At 42.8% G+C, this 21,018-nt stretch overlaps 2 protein-coding genes across 3 annotated transcripts in view; one reads left to right on the forward strand and one right to left on the reverse strand.

The window, feature by feature from the left end:
* Positions 1–125: 125 nt before the first annotated feature.
* tex11 (testis expressed 11) lies at positions 126–14,022 on the reverse strand. Its single transcript, XM_019871044.1, has 29 exons — positions 13,917–14,022; positions 12,906–13,018; positions 12,734–12,818; positions 12,583–12,662; positions 12,427–12,507; positions 11,724–11,843; positions 10,712–10,792; positions 9,982–10,067; positions 9,832–9,889; positions 8,503–8,598; positions 8,351–8,432; positions 8,165–8,243; positions 7,155–7,306; positions 6,992–7,077; positions 6,751–6,888; positions 6,587–6,689; positions 6,394–6,509; positions 6,159–6,244; positions 5,625–5,678; positions 5,522–5,562; positions 5,367–5,444; positions 5,218–5,288; positions 4,413–4,526; positions 4,144–4,216; positions 3,921–4,070; positions 3,215–3,323; positions 3,004–3,124; positions 1,833–2,000; positions 126–646 (listed from the first exon to the last, which is right to left on the reverse strand). Exons 1-29 carry the CDS (start codon positions 13,942–13,944, stop codon positions 572–574), a joined length of 2,724 nt encoding a protein of 907 aa, XP_019726603.1. The 5' UTR covers positions 13,945–14,022; the 3' UTR covers positions 126–571.
* A 2,955-nt stretch (positions 14,023–16,977) lies between these two features.
* kdrl (kinase insert domain receptor like) overlaps positions 16,978–21,018 on the forward strand; it is a 47,169-nt gene continuing 43,128 nt past the window's right edge. For both annotated transcript variants that reach the window (XM_019871284.1, XM_019871283.1), the window contains exon 1: positions 16,978–17,437. In XM_019871284.1, coding sequence (XP_019726843.1) covers positions 17,374–17,437 — 64 coding nt within the window. In that variant the 5' untranslated portion in view covers positions 16,978–17,373. The remainder of the gene's footprint in view (positions 17,438–21,018) is intronic.

Genomic DNA, 21,018 nt, shown 5'->3' on the forward strand with positions numbered 1-21,018 from the left:
CCCTCTGTTAAAATATAAAACCAGAAAAATATCATCAAATAAAGATAGATGTTTCTTTTTATTAGAGACATTTTTTAATTTTTTTAGTTGGACCCAGAGGTGACACAACGGAGTAAGCAGAAATGTCAACTTTCTATGCCCCTTTTTTTAATGTGCAATTAATATACAACAACAAAATGCTTACAGATTTCTGCAATCTTCCAATTCTCACAAAAGCAATTCTTGAAAAATAAATATTCAAACACAGCAGGTCGCATTGACCCATGACAGTTTTGGTGTACCAAAGATCCAATCAAAAGCAGTTAATTCTGATTCATTAAAGAATAACTTGGAAATTCTGCATATTGCACATGTAACCCATTTTTTTTTTCAAACTTCATTCCAGAATTCAAACATGCCCCTTGAGCACAACCATTTCTTGGCATAGAACAATCGGAATATGTGTTGCACAACAAATCATGTGCAGCTTTTAGTGTAACGGTGAACGTAAACGTCACTGGGAGGGAAAACAAAAGTGAAGCAAATTCTAATACGTCACAGGTTTGAAAAGCCACGTGCTGCCCCAGTTTGCTTATCCTTCCAGGATTGAGGTGTTGTTCTTTGCGCTATCAAGACGGTCCAGGATTTTGCTGTAGAGCTGAGTCATCTGTGGATGCGTGCGGTACAGTCAGGTCCGAAAATATTGGGACGCGGCCACAGTTCTCATCTTCCACGCTGGATTGGAGATGAAACGAACAAGATGTGCTTTACTCGCAGACTTTCAGCTGCCATTTGCATCGAAGTCGGATCAACGACAACAGTTTGGAGACGTGCTTCCGTCTTTTATCATAAAATCACACTTTCGTTTTTTGTCATACTTTTTTGCTTTGCAGCAGTCAATCTTGCAAGTGTGCTCTGTTCCTGCTTATTTTGGTGCATTTTGCCTCGAGGTTTTTTTTTTTTTGGGGGGGGGGGGGTCTTGAAGTAGGAAACTGGACAGGTTCAGTATTGTGTTCATGTCGATGTGAAAGGAATAATTCCTTTGCTGTGGTTTCACAAATGCGCCCATGAAATTTATTTGGGGAATTCTTTGCTGGATTTTCTGTTTTTGTTGCGTTTCACTGATTTTCCTCATGCCGTTGATGGTATCACTAATTTATATTTTTCGGAGGCGGTCTTTGAATGTCTCTTGAGCCAACTCGAGTAGAGGAGGCACATTGTGGAAGAGAGATGCGCTTATATATTTTTTTGGGGGCGGGGGGGGTGGAAAATAAAATATTGCGACATTTAGTAAGTGAAATGCATGCTCAATGGGATTCAGGTCAGGTGACTCGCTTGACCGCTGCATAACATTTCACTTCTTGGCTTTGCTTTCGCTCTTTGCTTCGGTTTATTGTCCATCTGCACTGTGAAACGCCGTCTGTTCGTTCGGCAGGTTCGAAAGCAGTAGGCCGAAGACGATCGGATCATCTGATTGCCCGGAAGCACTTTGGAATTTATCATGTTGCTTTTGTCGGCCTTCACGGCATCAAGAAATATAAGGCAAGCAACCATATGTGGGCGACCCTCGAACGAGAGTGAAAAGTCTGCATTTTAAAGCACATCTTGTTTCATTTCAAATCAATTGTGGTGGTGTTTCGAAAAAAATAAAAAAGATGACAATCATGCCCACGTCCCATACTGGCTGTAAGTGGGAATAAGATAAATACAAAGTGCATGAAGACATGTAAATGTGCAAAGCATGTAATCAGTTTGCTGCCATATTTCATAGCGATAATAATAATATGAGGGTTAAAAAAAAAAAGCGGCGCTATTTGTATTCAAATCTCAACCTTGTGCGTTCTCTCCCCTACCTGCGTCTTGTAGCTGTCTTGCAGGGGTCCCAGGTGGCGCACGAAGCTCATGCCCAGGCCGCACCACTTCTCCGCCTCCAAGTAGCGCGCCAGGCTGTACAGCAGGATGCCCGTGTTCCAGGCGCGGGTCAGCAGCCACAGGATCTGCGTCTCCGGAAGAGCGTCCGGCTACAGGAAAGATCCGGAAAAAGAGCCAGATGGGGGAAGATGTGGACCTTCATGAAAGCGAGTGGCAACTCCTTTCAAAAGACGAGAAGCCTCCTTGTCAGAATTCCTCCGGCTTTGCTTTGAGTGGCGGCTCGCCGAATGAAAAGTGTGTGTGTGGGGGGGGGAAGGATGTGCAATCCCGCTGATAATTTGCTGCCTCTTTCAGACTTTGCAATTGGCAGGAAGAGGGGCGGTGAATGGAAGCATCTGCTAATTGTGCGGTGTCAAACTGGTTTGGGAGTCATGGTTGATTATAACGGCGAAATGGGGAAACCACATCAATCTATCCTCACTCGGGATGTCATGCCCCTCCCCCCCAAAAAATAGCAGTTTGTAAGAAAATAAAATTGCATTGTAATTGTGCTGAGGTGGCCACATATACTTTTACTTCACTCATGACTCAAATAAAAGTAAAAAGTGGGACTCCACACAATGACTCAAGTAAATAAAGTGAAGAAAAATACTCAAGAATCGAGTAACTGGTGAGTAGCTTCTCCTTTATCAAAGAGTTGAGTGAAATATAAAACAGGTATGTGCAAATGTACACATTGCGCAACAATATCACTTTGACCTAAAATCTCTTTTTGCATTTTTGTTTACACTCACGAAAGCACGCGACGGGATTGCAGAAGTTGAATATGAAATTAAGATGGGATCATTTTCATGTTTTCGGTAAAACAAAATGAAGGAATTCCTTCCAGTTCATTCAGGTGACCGGTGGAGTCCTTCTTGTGTGTTTTGTACTGAACTGTGTTCACAGTGAGCAGGAGAGGGATACTTTCAAAAGTGTCTTTTAAAAGGTTGAAGTTAGTTTCAACCAGGTTGAATGCAGGTGGAAGGGTGAAAACTATATTGCGCATGCCTGTGTATATTCTCATTTCATTCTCGGGGCATTGAATCGATCAAAACCGGACCGCTCGACACAAAAATCAATGTCGCGGGTGGAGGCGGCGCGCCGACTCACGGAGGCGGCGATGACGGCCAGCGCCTCCTCGTAGTAGTCCCAGGCCTCGTGCAGCAGGCGGGCCTCCATTTGGGACGCGCCGCTGGGCAGCGAGAGCTTGATGAGGCTGTGGATGCACTGGCTGAGGAGGAGACAAAAGAGTCGGGGGGGGGGTCAATTCTGGGTTCGCGGGGGGATTGATGTGCTCCAAAGTGGCTGGCGGTGGCTTTACCTGCACTGCGTCGGGTCCACCTGAGCTTGTTTCTTGTGAACGGACAGCGCCACCCTCAGGGCCTTCTTGCATAGCAGAGGGAAGTGGGCTGGAGGTTCCATGGCTAAAGCTGGAGGTGCAAGGCAATATCGGGCCAGTTTAACAACGGGAAGGTTTCCTGCGCGATTACTCCGTTTTTGGGGGTCAGGATTTTTTCTTTCGAAGCACATTTCTGCCATGGTTATGATAGTTAACTTGAGAACTACTCCACATGAAGCATTTAAAAGTAAAGAAGTAAAAGTAATAGGAACTAACAAACTAGGAGAACTAATCCAAACCAACCTAACTTAAAAAAGCAAAGTGGAAACAGAATAACCGTAACCCAGGTCCTCATTGACACGCACTGCTTCCACTAACAACATGGCTGTGAACGGAGAGTAGCGAGTTTACAGAAGCACATTTAATATATATTTTCTAACTTTTTGCATCTGTCACTTGGTATTTCAATTCCTGCATGAAACAGACAATGCGGACGAAATCGTTTTCACATTTGTTGGATCCCGGTGGAAGGCGATGACTTGAGTCCAATGCGCTGAACGCGCCCAACGTTATGGGGACTACATACATTGCAAAAGCATTCTTTCAGCGAAAAAATTGAAAACTTTTGATGCAAGCTACGTGCTTCCGAGCTGCGGACATTGAGAGATTTCATTTTGCTGCGTTTTACCTGCAATGGTCTGCAGCACTTTGGCCTCCACGTTGTCCTGCTCCAGGATGGAGTCCAGCACGCTGGCCACCTCGGGGTCGTTGAGTTTGGCGCGTGCCTCAAACTCATAGAGCAGCAGCAGTGTGTCTGTCGGGTCCTTCGGGTAGCTTCCTGTCCGTGGAGAAATTCACTCTCTTCATTTCGTAGTGACTCTCAGTTACGATTAAGACAACTCGCGTGCTACCTGTTGCCTTCAGGGTTTTCCACACCTCGGTACATAATGCGATGTGCTCCAGAGCCCCACTGAGATCTTGTGTCTGGAACGAACGAGGACACATAAACGCCACAGGCGCATGTCGTGTTCAACATGTTCGGCCACTTTTCTATGCCAGTCATACAGTCGTGATTTGTACGGAAACTGGAACATGCTGGAAAAACTGGAAAATATGCTTCCCTGGAAGACATGAATTCATGACAATGTTTCAAATGGGAAAGATCCGTGGGCACACAAACCCGGTCGGCGTGAGGAGCGGCCCTGCACCACTCGAGCGCGGCGGCGGCGGCCATGAGCAGACACGTTTTCTGAGCCATTAGAATGGCGCGATCGGGACGACACATCTGGGACAGCTGGACAAAAAGCATGTTCGTTATTGTTACATGAAATAGAAGAGCCCCGATGCTCTGTTTTCATTTGTCACTGCCAGGGAGGTGTTCATTTATGGGCATGATTGAGGTGGGTTTTCGAAGTGCCATCCGACTGTACTGCATCACATTAACCGACAGCTGTTTAGAATATTTTGATTATTTCCTCTTTCGGTAAAAGTAACAGAAACAGCCATTAGTATGTTTTTTTTAAATTAATAAGATTGCACACAGGCAGGACGGTGGCCCAGTGGTTAGCGTGTCAACCTCACAGGGCAGAGGTTCCGGGTTCAATTCCAGGTGCGGCCTCCCTATGAGGAGTTTGCATGTTCTTCCCGTGCCTGCGTGGGTTTTCTCCGGGTACTCCGGTTTCCTCCCACATTCCAAAAAAATACATGGTAGGCTGATTGAACCCTCCAAATTGTCCCTAAGTGTGAGTGTGAGCACGGATGGTTGTTTGTCTGTGTGTGCCCTGCGATTGGCTGGCAACCGGTTCAGGGTGTCCCCCGCCTACTGCCCGAAGACAGCTGGGATCGGTACCAGCACGCCCGCAACCCTTGCGAGGATAAAACGGATCAGAAAATGCACGCATGGGCAACCCCAATAACATATTTGCTCTCTCTGACCGCATCAACGGAAGCTGTGAGTTAAGGCATTGTGCTGCAGGTGCGCTGACCTGGTAGGAGAGCACAAAGAAATCCCGCATTCTGTCCGGGTTGCTCTCACACTGCAGTGCCGCGTTCCAAGCTGTGAGAATGCGCGCCATTCCAAAAGTGTTAGCATTTGTCGTCTGATAGCGACAAGCAAAGGAGGACTCTTTGGTACCGATCTTCCTGAACCAGTTGGCTTCCTCAGTGCACTGCTCCGCTGTGAGGCACAGCCGCTGTGAAAGCTTCTGCAGCGCTGCAATGACGGCAGAAAAAAAATATTTGTAGCTTACGATGGGCTCAAGACACGACAGATTCTACACGTGCGCGTACCCATTTTTAAATAAGGCAGCAGCGCATCCAGACTCCCGTCCCTGTCCAGAAGTATCAAAAGTGAAGTTGACGGGAGTGTTTGGAATCGATATTGAGTGCGTACCTTTTCTCATCATCAGATGCTTCCACGGTGGTGAGTACGAGTCGAACCAGACACCTGGAAATAGATGAATAGTCTTTACAGTGGTCGCTATTTTCAACATTTTTTGACTGACACATTTTTCAATGGGGAGGGAATATTGCTGATGTCGATCAAGTGTAGAAAAAGAGAAGCATCAAATCACTCCAATACTTGAACATTCAAAAGTTGTAAGTCGGCAAGACAAAACAAACTTCAAAATGTCTGAAATTGTCTGCCACACAGTCGAGAGGTTCTGAGTCCGAGTTTTCACTTGATTGTTTGATATATTGTCGCTGTTGTTGTTGGGTCTTGAAGCCAGATGCAATGTAAGAAATAAAGAGATGAGCTGACAAAGCAGTTTAAGGGCCAAAAATGAGTTTGTACGTGCATACCATCATGGCTGACCTGTTCCTTCTGCACCGGAGCATTATAGGGATCCATTTGTAACAAAACAGGCTCACTCAAATGTATTTCATTTGCTCCCCCACCCCCCTGCATATTTTTGTTTTCACCAACCTGAGAGCCTTCAGAACCAGCGCTTCATCTTTGCAGGTTTCACACAAATTCTCCAGCACCTTCGTGGCCGTGTCCTGCTGTTTGTTCTGTCACATGAAGCAAAACATCCTTGTCAGCCACAAGCAAACTTGTCAATCGGAGACAACAGTCGTCTCAAACATTTCAGGAAAAGTACCACCGCGAGCTAAAGTACAACCACAATGACGGCAAACATATTGTTCCACGCATACTGTACCTCCAAGGCGATCTGAGCGGCCCGGCAGAGGAGGCTGGACGTGGCGTTCTCAGACACGGGTCCGGCGGCTTCGAGATTTTTGGACAGAAGCGCCATCGTGTTCACCGCCTTGGCAGCTGATTCACACCACAGGACGGGCTGATTACAATCCAATGACAGCGAATGGCTGCGAGCAGATTTTCAAGGCAGCCACCTCTCTCCGCATCATTCTCATGCATGGCGATCTTGAAAAGACTGAATTGTGTAAAAATGCTGTCGGGGTCGCAGCGCTCGGCCTCGTGAACGGCTTCTTTGGCCTGAGAAACACACAGATACCTCAACTATTTGGTTGAAACGAACTGAAATGGGTCTGGCTACTTTTTCCAGCTGCTTCAGTTGCATGAAGCAGAAAGTTCTGTTCCTCTGCAGTTTGGCCAAGTTGGAGTCCATGTCTCCGGCCTGGAAGAAACTCAGAGAGTAGTTGTACCACTGAAGCGCCTCAGAGTAGTCGGTCGCCTACGAGGAACATCGAATGGACATTTAATCCTTTGTTTTGTACATTTTAGTCTATTAGTATGAACCAATGCACACAAATTGACTGGATGTCGAACATTGGTACCTCGACGTATTTTGCTGCTTTATCCCACAACATGGCATGTAGGCTTGTGAGGTCCTGTGGTGCCAGCTGCTTTCCCGTGTAGTGCACTGCGCAGACGCAAGTCGTTACACTCGTGACATTTTTTTGTACACGTGACAAAGATGCGTCCGACGGCATGCGGCACCGTTGATGACATCCTCTATCTTCTGCTTGCCCAGCAGCTCTTTGTCTCTGTGCAGCAGGAGCTCGATGTGCAGGACGAGGGCGGTTCCCAGGGCGGGCGACGACTCAAACTGCTGACTCGCACGTTTCAAAAGCTCGAATGCCGGCGCTTCTCTGGGAGAACGCGTGGAAAGCAAAATGAGTATGCGTTTCAGATTCTTGATATCCAGATTATGTACAGTTAAATACTACTGCGCTCTCAGTGTTAGCTCACTTCATGTCAATCAATTTGATACTCTAGATAGGGAGGCTACTATCCATCCATCCATCCATCCATTTTCTGAACCGCTTAATCCTCACAAGGGTCGCGGGGGGGGGGCTGGAGCCTATCCCAGCCATCTTTGGGCAGTAGGCGGGGGACACCCTGAACCGGTTGCCAGCCAATCGCAGGGCACACAGAGACGAACAACCATCCGTGCTCACACTCACACCTAGGGTCAACTTAAGAGTGTTCAATTAGCCTGCCTTGCATATTTTTGAAATGTGGGAGGAAACCGGAGTACCCGCAGAAAACCCGCGCAGGCCCGGGGAGAACATGCAAACTCCACACAGGGAGGCCGGAGCTGGAATTGAACCCTGTACCTCTGCACTGTGAGGTCGACGCGCTAACCACTGGACCACCGGGCCGCCCGGGAGGCTACTAATGCATGACATATCGATGGGTTGAACCAACTTAGAGTTATTAGTGCAGCACAGGAGTTAACTCATAAGGGTTGAATGCATTTTGCCACAAGTGGAACTATTTGTAAAAAAAAAATGCTCCTTGTAAGGCAGTCGTTCAACTAATATGCCAAAGTGGTTGTGTTAGTGCTCTGGATAGTGCGGACAAAGAGCGTATTAGTACACGAGGACTTTAAACTGCATATTAAGCATATTAAATAAATGCTTCAGCGGCTTGACGTAAGAATCCCAAAAGGAGCACATGCATGTGCAGCGGCTATGTATGACTGTTTTCCTGCAAGGTGTGCGTACCTGTTTTCGGACAGGAGGAGTTTGACTGCACTGAGGCAAATTTCAAGGGAAACGTCAGCTCGCAGCATCTCGTCCAGACCTGCCAACATGTATCGGTCCAAACGTTTACATCTCAGGAGGGAATGTTTGGAAATATATGAGAAAGTAGAATGGTTAAGACGGGATTCTTCCCGTCCATGAACTAACCCGCTGCAATGCTTTCATCGGAGGCCCCGCCTCTCAAGAGTATCGTGATCTTTAAGAAGAGCCCAGAGGTGCTCACACATTTCTGACAAAAGTGGCACACTGCTTACATGTTGTTGTTTTTCACAGGTTATCTTTTGATTTTCATGTCTGACCTTGTTGGCCATGTCCACAGCAATAAGGGCCTCGCCGTGAAACCTCAGAGCGTCCCACTCCAGATAAGCAGTGGCCAGAAGACGCAAAACTTTGGCCTGAAGGTAGTCGAAACAAAACACATTCCTTCCAGCGTGTTCATGTCATTGCCGGAAGCCTCGTAAGAATAATGAACCAAGTTAAAATAATTCCAATGAGGGTCTTGACAACAATCTTGAGAAATTTTGTATAACTTTAAAACTTTTCTCACCCTGGACAAGTTATGTTGCCGCGATGAAATGCTTCAACCCTAATGCTACTTTAAAACCCTAACACGAGATTGAAAACCTAACCGTAGTTTGAAACACTAACTCTAATTTGAAACCCTACATTGAAACCTTCAGCCTAATTTGAAACCCTAACCCTATTTTGAAACACTAACCCTAGTTGAAAACCCTAACCCTATCTTGAAACCCTACTTTGAAACCCTAACCGTATTTTACACCCCTATTTTGAAACCCTAACTCTACTTTAAAAGCCTACTTTGAAACCCCAAACTTAGTTTGAAACCCTACCTTGAAACCCTAACCCTAGCTTCAAACACTACTTTGAATCCTTAACTCTACTTTAAAACCCTACTCTGAAAGCATAACTTTACGTTAATGCCCTACTTTGAAATCCTAATCCTTGTTTGTGACAATACTTAGAAACCGTAACCCTATATTCAAACCCCACTTTGAAACCCTAACCTTAATTTTAAAAATACTTTGAAACCCTAACCCTAATATGAAGCCCTACTTTGAGACCCTAAACCCTACTTTGAAAGCCTACTTTGAAACCAGAACCCTAGTTTAAAATCCTACTTTGAAACCCTAAGCTGAGTTTGAAACACTATTTTGAAAACGTAACCCTAATTTTAAACCCTATTACGAGTTTGAAACCCTACTTTGATACGGTAACCCTATGTTGAAACCCAAACCATACCTTCAAATCCTCGCTTCAAACCTTACTTTGAAACCCTGACTCTACTTTAAAACCCGACTCTGAAACCCCAACCCTTCTTTGAAAGCCTACTTTGAAATCCTAACCCCAGTTGGAAACTGTACTTTGAAACGCTAACCCTAAATTGAAACCCTACTTTGGATCCTTTACCCTAGTTTGAAACCCTAACCATAGTTTGAAAGCTTAGTTTTTTTAACATGTTAAATTAGTGATTGAACCAACTAGAAAGCAAGATGCCCCCAACCCCCAGTCCTGTACAGGAGTGCTTTGGGTAACAACATTCATTCATTCATCCGCTCTGACGGATTTCCACTGTAAGTTATAAGCACATACAGGAACTGTCATCATACCTGGACCTGGGCTTCAGGGGCATATTTCACATTAATCTTGATGATGTCATAGCTCTGCCTAAGAAAAAAAAAAAATAATAATAAATCCTTAAAAAACCCTTTTCCACAGCAGTAGTTGTAAAAATTCATTTCTAAAATGCGATAATATACCGTAACCAGAAGGTACATTCTTCAAACTTTTGATGGTGGTACGTGTCGATTCCAAAGTTGTAGCACATTAGAGACAAGAAGCTCGTCTGCAACAGTGAGAGAAAAACAAAAAATACCGACATCCTCTTTTCTTTCATCCTTCCCACTGAACATTTACCGTCTCAATAGTCCTGCAATATTTCGAGCGTTATTCCCCCCCCCAAAAATGTGTTGAGTAAATGTATTCACTTTTTTCATTCATTCTAATATTCAATTGTGTCAACTGATTATGAATAAAAAAAAAAACATGAAAGTAAAATGTTCATATACTGCATTCATTTTTGTCCCATAAAATTAAAATGGAGCAAGAATTCTTTTAAAATAATGTATCCATTATTCATCCATTCCAACATTGATTGGTTAAAATACATATTTCTTTTTCAATTTCAATAATTGTTTTAAAAAATTAAATAACATTAAAATAATCAATGTGTGTTGTACAAGTTTTTCTACTTTAATTGATTCATTTTGAACACATTGACAAAATGCAAGAAAAAATGTTTCCATTGTTCCAAAATTACTGTACATATTCCAAACGTTTTTTTTTTTGGGGCGGGGGGTTGATGAATAGCTGAAAGTGCTTGAGCAAACGTGCACCTATTTTTTTTCTACTTCACTTGAGTGTCAGAGTATCTGTGGGGGTTCCTGGGAAAAAAGTCTCCCATGTAACCCCAAGTTGATTATACTGTACTTGAGTGGGTAGGCGATGCAGCATGTCTTTGCAACGTTGCACATGGGCCACAGCCTCTTGGTGTCTCCCTTGAATCACAGCCTGCAAGGAAGACAGAGGAGCTGTGTTCAAAATCATTCATTAACCACCACGTCAGATCTCGACATTTTCTGATCCGCTTTATCATCACAAGGGCTGGGGGGGGGGCTATCCCAGCTATCTTCGGGCAGTAGGCGGAGAAAACCCATGCAGGCACGGGGAGAACATGCAAACTCCATACAGGAAGGCCGGATTGAACCCACGACCTCTGCACTGTGAGTTCGACACGCTAACCATTGGACCAACGAGCCGCCTCATTTGTTTTTTTTTTTTTAATTTAATTCTAAATTTGAAGAGAATGGTGCACTAGTAACATAAAAATAAAGCTTTTGTCAGTCATTGCGTCCCAGAGGACAGCTTACAATCGCGTATGTAGGTGACGTCTCACTGCCTTGATGTACCGACACTGTATGCTGAGGTTCGGGCGAAAAAGTCCCGTTACCCTGGTCAACAAATACTGTATTCAAATTGCCTATTATTTTGCAAATACAAAGTATATTCTGTAGTGCCTGATACAGTAACTTTAGCATTTTGTAGTTTGCTGATTCACGCACTATGGACTTCACCAAAATAAAAATCCCCATATACAGTAATGATCAAGGCATTGGGAATGATGTTGCTGTGTTTGGAATCATCCACTCATTCTCTATCTAGTCACGAGTTACTATATGATGTTTTGGGGTTTTTTTTGTGGACTTTATGATCTACATAGTCCACCATGTAACAATTCCTATTAAGGAGTAGGAAATGAGTGAATAATACTGAACACAGTCATGCGTTCAACTAAAAGTGAAACACATCTCCATCAATCCTGTTTCGCCCGCTCATTGTTTCTCACTTGACATTTTAGCTGTCTGGCAAGTCTGTCATCACAACACCTCTCCGGCTGCCAAATCTCACAAGAACAAATGTGGAAGGTGTCACAGCAGCCCACCGATTCTGCCTGATAGGAGAGGATCCGGAGAAGGTCTTTCTCCACGTCCATTTTCAATGAGTCATTGTCCGGCGTGCCGTGGCCTCTGGCTGTCAGCAGGCCGAACAAAGTTTCCACACTCTGGTGAACAATTGGTAAATATTAGAGGACAGCAGATTGTAAGTTTCCACCTTGGTGTTTATCGTGACCCCGTACAATGCAGTATTGCAGTTTATGTTTTGGGTCGCCATTATATAACATATTTTTAAGCCATCATTTAGGATTCTTATGGGTGTATAGTATAGATGTTCAACATTTTTAATTTCCTTTCGTTGTATGTGCTGCTGCTCCATGTGTAGTAAAGTAGCAGTTGTTTGAAATCTCATGATTTCCATAATTCTAGTATTGTTGATCTGGCTGTGTCAGTCCACTACAGTTTACGCTCTCGATAAGGACTTAGCAGACCACTTCTAAGGTAAAAAAGATGACATAAGTTTCGCTCTTTTAGCTCATCAAAATGTAAGTTTTAATCAACCTGGACAGTCATTTTTACCAGAGGAAATACTGGAAAGTTTTGCTTGATTGGTGCAAGGACACTTGGTCGAGTTTTCTCCCAGGTAAATCCAACAACATGCATTTCAGATCCAATTCCCACATCACAGACATTTTTATAGACACTATGAGGACCATAAGACTTCTGGAGTTCACTATTAGCTTCTGTCACCTTGATAGCCAGCCTGAGGAAATGGTCCGCCATCTCTGGATTCTTGCAATCCAGCCAGGTCCTTCCAGTTCTGCCGGCCATCTATAAGGAATAAACAATGGCAAAATGAGTTTGCGCATCTTGAGACTTTTTTGTAAAGCAGGCACAGGGGCTTACGAGTATCTGCTTTCGGATGGTGCCCTCTGGTGGATTAACCGGTTCACTGCAGTACATCAGACAGCATGCCGCATGTCGTGCTGCAAAATTTGATTAGGATGATCGAACACAGTCAGCCAGATATCCAAATTATTATCGTGTGCCCTTGTACCTTTGGCTTTCTGACTTGTACTGACGGAGTCGCCTACATTCTTACTAACAGCCCAGTTCCACAGCTGGATGGCACACTGTTCAAGCTGAGACCCAGAAGAATTGGAACATAACTTCAGTCAGGTCATTAAAGTGTACGGGTGAAAGATGCAAACTGTCGCAATCAAATCTACCTGTGGATCCACAATTTTCACATCATCTTCAAGAGCAGACACTTCAGAGAAGAGCGTGTCAACCACCTCATTGGAATTTGTTTGCGGATGCTTAACAAGGTCCGCCGTGAGGCCTGAGAACATTCTCACAACGCGAATGATTTTAGACTAAAAAAGTGGAGCATTTTTTTTTAACATAACATGTCTGAGTGTGTTTTGTCAAGGTACTTAGTTTGCCTGTGGCATAATATATTGCCTGAGGCGTGGCATGAGACAGCCACTAAAAAGCTAATGGTATGATGAGCTTGCTTTCCTCGTCTTTTTTAAAGCCTTAAATAGGTCACTCTATTCCTTCTAACTGACAGAGTGATGTATTTTATTAAACACATGATCGAAATTACATCATGCAGGGTGGGTATAAAGTAACCAGGCATTAATTATTGGTCATAAAAAACATATTCCTATGGCAATTTTATTGGAACATATGATGCATTTTCATTATTGCATAGGAAAATTCAAGTAAATCATGCATAAGGGTGACGTCAATCAGTTTGCTCAAACGATCTGAGGTGGAATGAACAACGTTCTATAAAGACGATTAAGATCAATAAGAAGTAAGACAATAAGAAATTAGGAAAACATCAGTGTCTAAAGAAATGGTCATGATGTCTTCATCCATCCACCATTTGAACCGTATTCAGCAAAACTTTGAGGTAAAATGACATTACCTTGCCAGTAGTTATTATAATGGAATACTGTCATTATTTGTGTTGCTTGTAAACCACTACAAGCATCCGTGTGTATTTGGGCTGAAGAATATTTTTTAAAAAAGAGTGAATTCACAGTTTGTGTTACTTTATTTAATGCCGATTGCCTCGTTTAGCTTTAGCTGCGTTAGCCTAGCCACATGTTAGCGAGCACGTGAATTCATTTGCGGCCCCTTTAGTCGGCAATTCGTCGGCAAAATGGTATAAAAAAAAAACTATAATTGTCGTAAAGACGGTGTAGCTGTCGGATGCATCAGCTTCTTACGTGTTACAGATGAGACAAAGCGCTCCATTTCGATGAAGCGCCACCTGGAAAATACTAGCACAAATGAGCTCAACCCTTGATTGACAGCAACCACGAGTCAAGTGTGCCACAGAGGTCCTGAAAGATAAAAAGAAGAATAAAAAGATTTGATCAGTTTAAACACTTTCTACACCTTTGAAATCTATGTTTTGACCACCCTACTCAATATATTAAATAAATACTGCTATAAAAGGTCTTTAAAATAAGTTTTAGTATTTAATCTATTAACTAGTTCATTAGGATACATAAACTGCAACACTATGGCCTATGGTCTTCCGGTCAAACAAACTACTTGTGGTTATAAAAGGGTGTCACTTTAAAATGAAATGATTGACCGCTTATTTTTTGAGTACACACCTGTAGAAAATAAATAAATGCAACGTTAATATTATTAAAAGAAAACAAAATAAGGGATCTCGGCATTTACCTTTTTTTACACTTTAAAAAAAACATCATAACAGCCATAAAAATCAGTCCTGTGGAATCTACTGCTTGCGTTCAACCTGTTCATCTTTCGTGTTTGGAGCACCAGAATAATCCAAAATAAGATACTTTAAAAAGGCTCCCATCTAAGGCAGAAACTTCCACCAATTGTTTCTGAGGCGTTGGGAGTGTGAAGACACACAGGGAGTGTCCACAATCATTTCTTGTGCTTGTTTTTTAGGGTCTGTTTTCATTGTCATACACATCACTATAAACGTCTTGAATCCGATTTGATTTTAAATTATTTCCAATCAGAGTTATAAAAAGGCTTGATTGTTGAGTGCTTCTAAAAGCAAAAGATAAAAGAAGATGATTACTGTGTGGTGTAACGTGGTGTTACTAAGAGTGAGTCATTTTAAGATTTAAGATTCATTGTCGCAAATACTTATGAATGGTTGATGCCAAATTCTCCAAACTACGACTGTTTCTCTTCCATTTTCAAGATCGGCTAGGGTGTTGAAAATTGGTATATGTGTGTACTCCACTTTATATCCCAACTGAAGTCCTTACCGCCAGTGTTGAATCTTGAATCTCTCAATACATCTGATATGAGTTAATTATCGTATGTAAATAAAAATTATTCCAGATTATGTCCTTAATATGTTATTACACTCCTGTTTTTGTGCTGCAGGGATACGGATACCTAATTTGGGCAGAAAGGTGAGGGCAGGATGTTCTTATTGACCGTGCCTGCATGCTTCTGAGACCTATCCGCAGCCAAGTATTAAAGGAAAACTGTCTGCCGCACATCCACACTCTGCGGGGCAGTGCTGGACAAAAGGAGATTATTTACATTGATATAAAAAGCACCGCGTCCTGTTTCTTAAGTTAAAAATAAAACCACAAATAATTCAGTAGAACAGTGGGGCACATGATTGATATTGAATTTCCTGCTAAGGCAAGACTTTGAAAGAGCTGCCACCTTTAACCTCCCAAGCATGGGTCTGATTTGATCAGAGAACATCGCACAAAGGTCACTTAAAACAACAAAGTTACAAAACAGAGCGCGATTCAAGTCATCATATGAAAATTATGGAATTGTGTTTCCCTTTGTCGATGTAATTATTACTTTGTCATGTACATGGATGTTAACGTGCACAACATAAAGGTGTAACAATACAAAATAAATAAATATATGTTATTGGCACACCTACAGGGATTTTTTTTTTTTTGCTTTGCCTTTCCTTGCACATATTTGAGATCCAAGTGTTGTATGGCGCCAGTGAATGGTTTAAAAAAAAAGGGGGGGGGGGCAGCTTCAAGGAGTTTATTGTCATTCCAAGGTGAAGTTTACTGTCAAACTAAACATAAAACAAAGAGAATTACATGTTGTGCATTTAAAGCAACCGCATAGCGTTGCCCAAACAGAATCTATTCAGCATAATGCTAACAAACAATGCAAAATGTTATAAATGGGCAAATGCATTCTATCGCCATCACAGTGTTATAACCCTTGAAGCAACGGATATTTGAACACAACCAGTGAAGCAATAAATATGGAAATGTTCCTATTCTTTTTTTGTCCTTTGCGGAAATTCACAGTGATTGGTGCATCTTACGAAATATGTTGCAAAACTGTTCTTCGTGTGGATCTCTGTCTAAATTACACTGCCTCCAGGTGGCCAAGGCGGGCACACCAGAAGCATCACAATGTCCACTGAATTGAAGTAAAAAAACGAGGCACAAACTGTATTTTCTTATTGAAAAAAAAACATATTACAAGACTTTGTAATGTTTTTTTGGGGGGAGGGGGGGCATTTTTCTTAGATTCATTACGTTGTGATTAATTGTCGTTGTATATTTTACAAAGTTTAAAAAAAAATTATACATTGCATCAAAAATATAGAGTGATATTTGTCTCATAAAACCATCACACAGCGGTGAGAAGTAAAGGAATACAAATTTCAATTTTTCAGGTACAGTATGTGTACTTTATTTGAGAATTGTATTATTTTTCTGATGATGACGTGGGCACACTCATAGCCAACAACGAGGCACTCTAAACTGCCCACGCCATCAGCAGGCTTTCCAAAACGAAGCTATGTTTTGGTAGCATAGGAAGGGCTTGTTAGCTAACCACTGATGTGAACGAAAGTGTTCATGTTCTTACATGGGGATGGTGCGTTACCGGTCACCGTTTTATCGTGTCAAGGAAGAAATGTGGAATACTGCAATTAGTGAAAAAATGTTTAATGATAGCTCCACAATACATTTCTCAGTCCTACATGTTCTCGGAGATTATCTTCAAACGTATTTAATGTCGAGAAGCAAGTCTTTGAATACATTTGACACCGTCTTCAAAGTTTGTATGCTCTCATTCAGTTAGTCACATTATTCCCACCAGATGCTGCTAAAACAGAACTCGCCGACCGTACATCTCCATCACCTCCCTCACCCCCTCCGCCGCGGTAATCTCGCTCTTGTGTGAAGCTCGGAGGCAAAACATTAGAGGAATGTCCCCCCTCCAAAGTGACGTCGCGCGCTTCCTCCGTCACCCCCCCCACCCCCACCCCACCATTAAAAGGTGCCTGACGCGCGGGGCTGCTCAGTGTGTGCACACAGGCACTGAAAGGTTGTCCCTGGTTCATCTTGGTTCTTATTTTGCACCCTACACTCCGTACAAAAAAAAAAAAAAAAAAATTAATTAGACCTCTCTTGAATTCATCTGTTTGCTTGTAACGGGAGGGAGCACCTGCCCGGAGGATACGGAACCAGAGAAGCGGGAGTAGGGGAGGAGAGGTTCCCCGCCGAACGCGTCATGGCAGCGGGGAAAACCGCGGCTTGCTGACGCGCATCCACCTGAGGCTTCTTTTGACATTTGCAACTTCTCCGTCGAGGGAACTTTTGTCTTACGTACGGAATTTCAAAGCCAACTACTACCGCGGACGATTATTTTTCATTCTGGGAGGGGACTTTGTTGAAGCTTTTGAAAAGGATGATGCTGCTGTGTGCCTGCGTCAAGTTGGCAATTATCTTGAATTGGTCGTCCTTCATAAGTGGTAAGAAGCCGTTCATTATTCATCCGAAGTCATAAGAAGATTTTTTTTTACAACTGTCTGAAAACCTTTTGACATATACACGCTAAATATGAAATAAAATAAAGGTATGGTTTGGGGATCCGGTTTTGGGTACAATTAGCAACTATTCTTTTTGAAAGCTAAATGGGACCCAAAATGAGTACCATTTAGCACTCAAAAGTACTATTTAGCACCCATTCTTAGTTGTCAAGGATGCTAAAATATATTTAAAAAGCGGTTCGTTTGCTTGTCCGTATACAAGGCAACTACTTTTGGGAACTATTTAGCGCATAATCGATTTTGAGTGCTATCGTATCCAACAATGTACAGCTGTGATAGAAAAAAAAAAAAGGAAACCGCTGCTAAACGATCCATTCGTGCCATCAATTCTTCAGTGATTTGCATTCGTCATTTCTGGGTTTTCATCTTAAAGTCTTGATGATTCTGACGCACTCAGAGCCCTCTTATTTGTTTTTTGTTTCATCTTGCAGTGGTCTCTTACTGTATTAATTTTTTTTTCCAGCGTTGCATATTTATTATGTGTGATTTATATTCCTGGGTTTTGATCTTCGGATTTGTGTGGGACAATTACATTTGCACTCGCATACCACGCCGTCCAAGTCGGATATGCGAGTGTCATTCTTTTCGCTTCTTTGCCATTCCACTAGAGGTAGCCCTGTCCCATTGTAACTGTACTGATTAATTTAATGCCCAGTGACAGTCAGCTATGTAAAATCTTTTCATGTAGGGCTATTTGTGTGAATGCAGGAATTGATTGATGGCGTCCCCATTTATAGTGGGAGACATTTCAAATCAGCACATTCCACACAAAGTGAATGTTTGTTCCAGCTATTGTTATCAAGAGGATTAAACACCAGATAACGTACAGTGTGTTTCTTCACCATGGGGCCAACTCCATGTCACTGTCTCTCGGGACGTGCCACAAATGATAACACGGAGTGTAAAAAAGGTGGATGTCCTTCCACCATTAGGGCCAGCGAGATAGACACACAGCGTTTCCCAAATAAACAGCACATCCAAACAAAGGAAACGCTGTTCCTGCTCACACCTTAAACCGCACACTGTTGTCCACGATGTTATTCGGAGGACATTTCCTTCACCGTCCCCACACAAAGGCGTGGGAAAGACGCAAGGAGGAAGCGGACATTGGAGCTGAAGGCAGGCAGACTGCAGGGAAGGTCACGGATGTGTGACATGCTACCTGAGCAAAGAATTCATCCTGGATGTGCTCGTGCTGTACTCACAAGGCGTGATTGACAGTAGAAGAGAGGGAAGGAGAGCATTGTTATTGCGCAGGAGGAGCCACTGACAGTTCGAGCAATTAGTGAAAGAGCGGCAGGCTGTCTCAAGCTGATTTAGTGCACTGCACTGTCACTGATGCTGATGTGTCCTGATATTAGACCAGGGGTGTCCCAACTTTGCCCGGGGGACCATTGTGGCCAGTTGCAGATTATAATCGCATAGTTAAAAAAAAAATAAAGTTATTCAGAAGGGTTAGAAAAAAAATTGTGCTGGTGTGTGTTGTATGTTTGCGTGCGCACACACACAATTACATATGACATATTTCACAGAGAATTTAACAAACACATTACAACTTCATACTACAGTGAATGTGTGCAACTCTAAATTCGTTGTTTGCCTGTTTCCTGGGAATTTTTTTTTTAATCTGTCATACAGTTTACCATGGTTTGTAACTGAATCTCTCTTTTTTTTTTTTTTTAATCAGGTCAAATATTTGCAGCAATAATGTGAGAAGCTGACTTCTATGTTGTGCCTGGCTTGTTTGGGAGCGTTTTTGATTTGCACTTCGGACACTTGAGATGGTGGAGTGGAAAATGGGAGTAATGAGAGGTCAACCAAGTCCAACAGAGGCTCAATGCTCACCGGCAAATATTACTACAAAAAAAAAAAAAAAAAAAAAAAAAAAAGTCAAAATAGATTCTATACATTGGTCGATTTTACGCACACACACACACATTGATAGACACTCTCCTGGGTTGGGATATTTGCCAGGATGTGCTGTGATGTTTAACGATACAAATTACTCTGCGCTTCTCTTATTATGGGATGATTGAGGCATCTGCTCCAAACTGGACTTGCAATATAGCCTTTAGAAATCCCGCATGAGATTTCAATTTGAAGGAGCTTCCGTGTGCCTGTGAGTTGTGATTCTTGTACGATGCAAGAAGAATCCTTTAGGTTTGGTTTTTAAGAGTTTCATCCATCAAATTCCTGTTTGTTGGCTTTTGGACGGCCCTTCACAACCCCCAGATGTTCCTTTTTTTTTTTTTTTGCCTCCAAATCTCTGAAGACTAGTTTGTAGCTAATAAAACAGCTCGCTCTCTAAGTGTTGTCTTAACCTTGCCGCTGGCAAAGGGGGGAACATTTGAGATTAATAAGAAGGAAAAATCCAACACACGCGGGGTTGCATAGATTGAGCAGTTTGGCAGCCGATCTGAAGTGGCGTCCAAGGTTCGAATTTGAGTATTGACCTCTTATTTTCATACTGTTTCTCTTGAGACTCTCCGCCCGAAAGGTAATTTGGTGCAAGATTTCTTGGGCCAGGAACTGCTGCGCGGCCACCTTGAAGAAGCTCTTTGCTTTGTCGGGCTGTGTGGATTTTATTTTAAAAAAACGATTTTTCTCATAGCAGCATAAAAATGTCCCGTGACAACCTGGTGGGATACGATTTCAAAGCCTCTTTTTTTTTTTTTTAATGATTCAAATTCTTGTTCACAACAATCATCTTTGTTCATGTGTCAAATTTAGAAGATGTTTCTTTTCATTCTGCTGGTCCTTTTGGCATTTTGCAACGCTTCCAGAAGGTCAATGAGGCTGAGACAGGATGCGTGTTGCCATTTGCTACCGTTTCTCAACAAACATCAGGGTCACCATTTTTTTTTCTAACTCTATTGACTCTTCCCTCTTTTGTTAATAATGTCACTCACCCTCCCCTTTTTCTATGTCTACTCTTTGAAATGAGTGGCATGCCGAAACAAAAGCGTCATCGGGCCGCATTGTTTCATTCACCTTGATGGTGCCGTTGGAGACGACGTGTAAAGGAGTGACGGGAAGTCCTGACATTATTCCCCATTCTTTGCGGTTTCCTGAACGGTGATAGTCATGTGATGGTGAGCAATAATGGCTTTTACTGGAGATAAGTCAGCTGACAACTCCCCTGACACACTGACTTTGCTGCTTTGGAAAGAGATTCGTGAAAAAGTAACGAACAAAAAGGCTTTAATCAAATAAAACTACAAATTTAAACTAGGGTGAGGGTTTCAACGTAGGTTTTTAAACCAGGCTTATCGTTTCAAGGTACGGTTTTAAACTAGGGTTAAGGTTTCGAATTAAAAGGTCACTCATCTCTCTTTAGTTGCCCTTTTACGTGTTTGTTGCGTGCCTGTCCTCTTCCTCTATTGGCTCCTAATGAGAACCAGCTTCGGGACTCTTTGAACCCACACGATAAGCGCAATTTCTGGCATTTTCTTCTGGCCGGCCGCCGGAGGAACGCGGGGGACACAGCTGTTGCAGGGGGAGGT

This window comes from Hippocampus comes, unplaced genomic scaffold, assembly GCF_001891065.2.
Source record: "Hippocampus comes isolate QL1 unplaced genomic scaffold, H_comes_QL1_v1.1 scaffold83, whole genome shotgun sequence".
NCBI lineage: Eukaryota > Metazoa > Chordata > Actinopteri > Syngnathiformes > Syngnathidae > Hippocampus > Hippocampus comes.

Bases quoted from the DNA above. Each gene is read 5' to 3' on its own strand.
- tex11 (XM_019871044.1), bottom strand. From the start codon at position 13,944: ATGGAGCGCTTTGTCTCATCTGTAACAC. The intron at 8,433-8,502 runs GTCAGACATGAA...CACTTTTGTCAG, and splicing joins CTGTGGACATGGCCAACAAG to AAATGTGTGAGCACCTCTGG. The intron at 647-1,832 runs GTAGGGGAGAGA...ACGCATCCACAG, and splicing joins AAGACAGCTACAAGACGCAG to ATGACTCAGCTCTACAGCAA.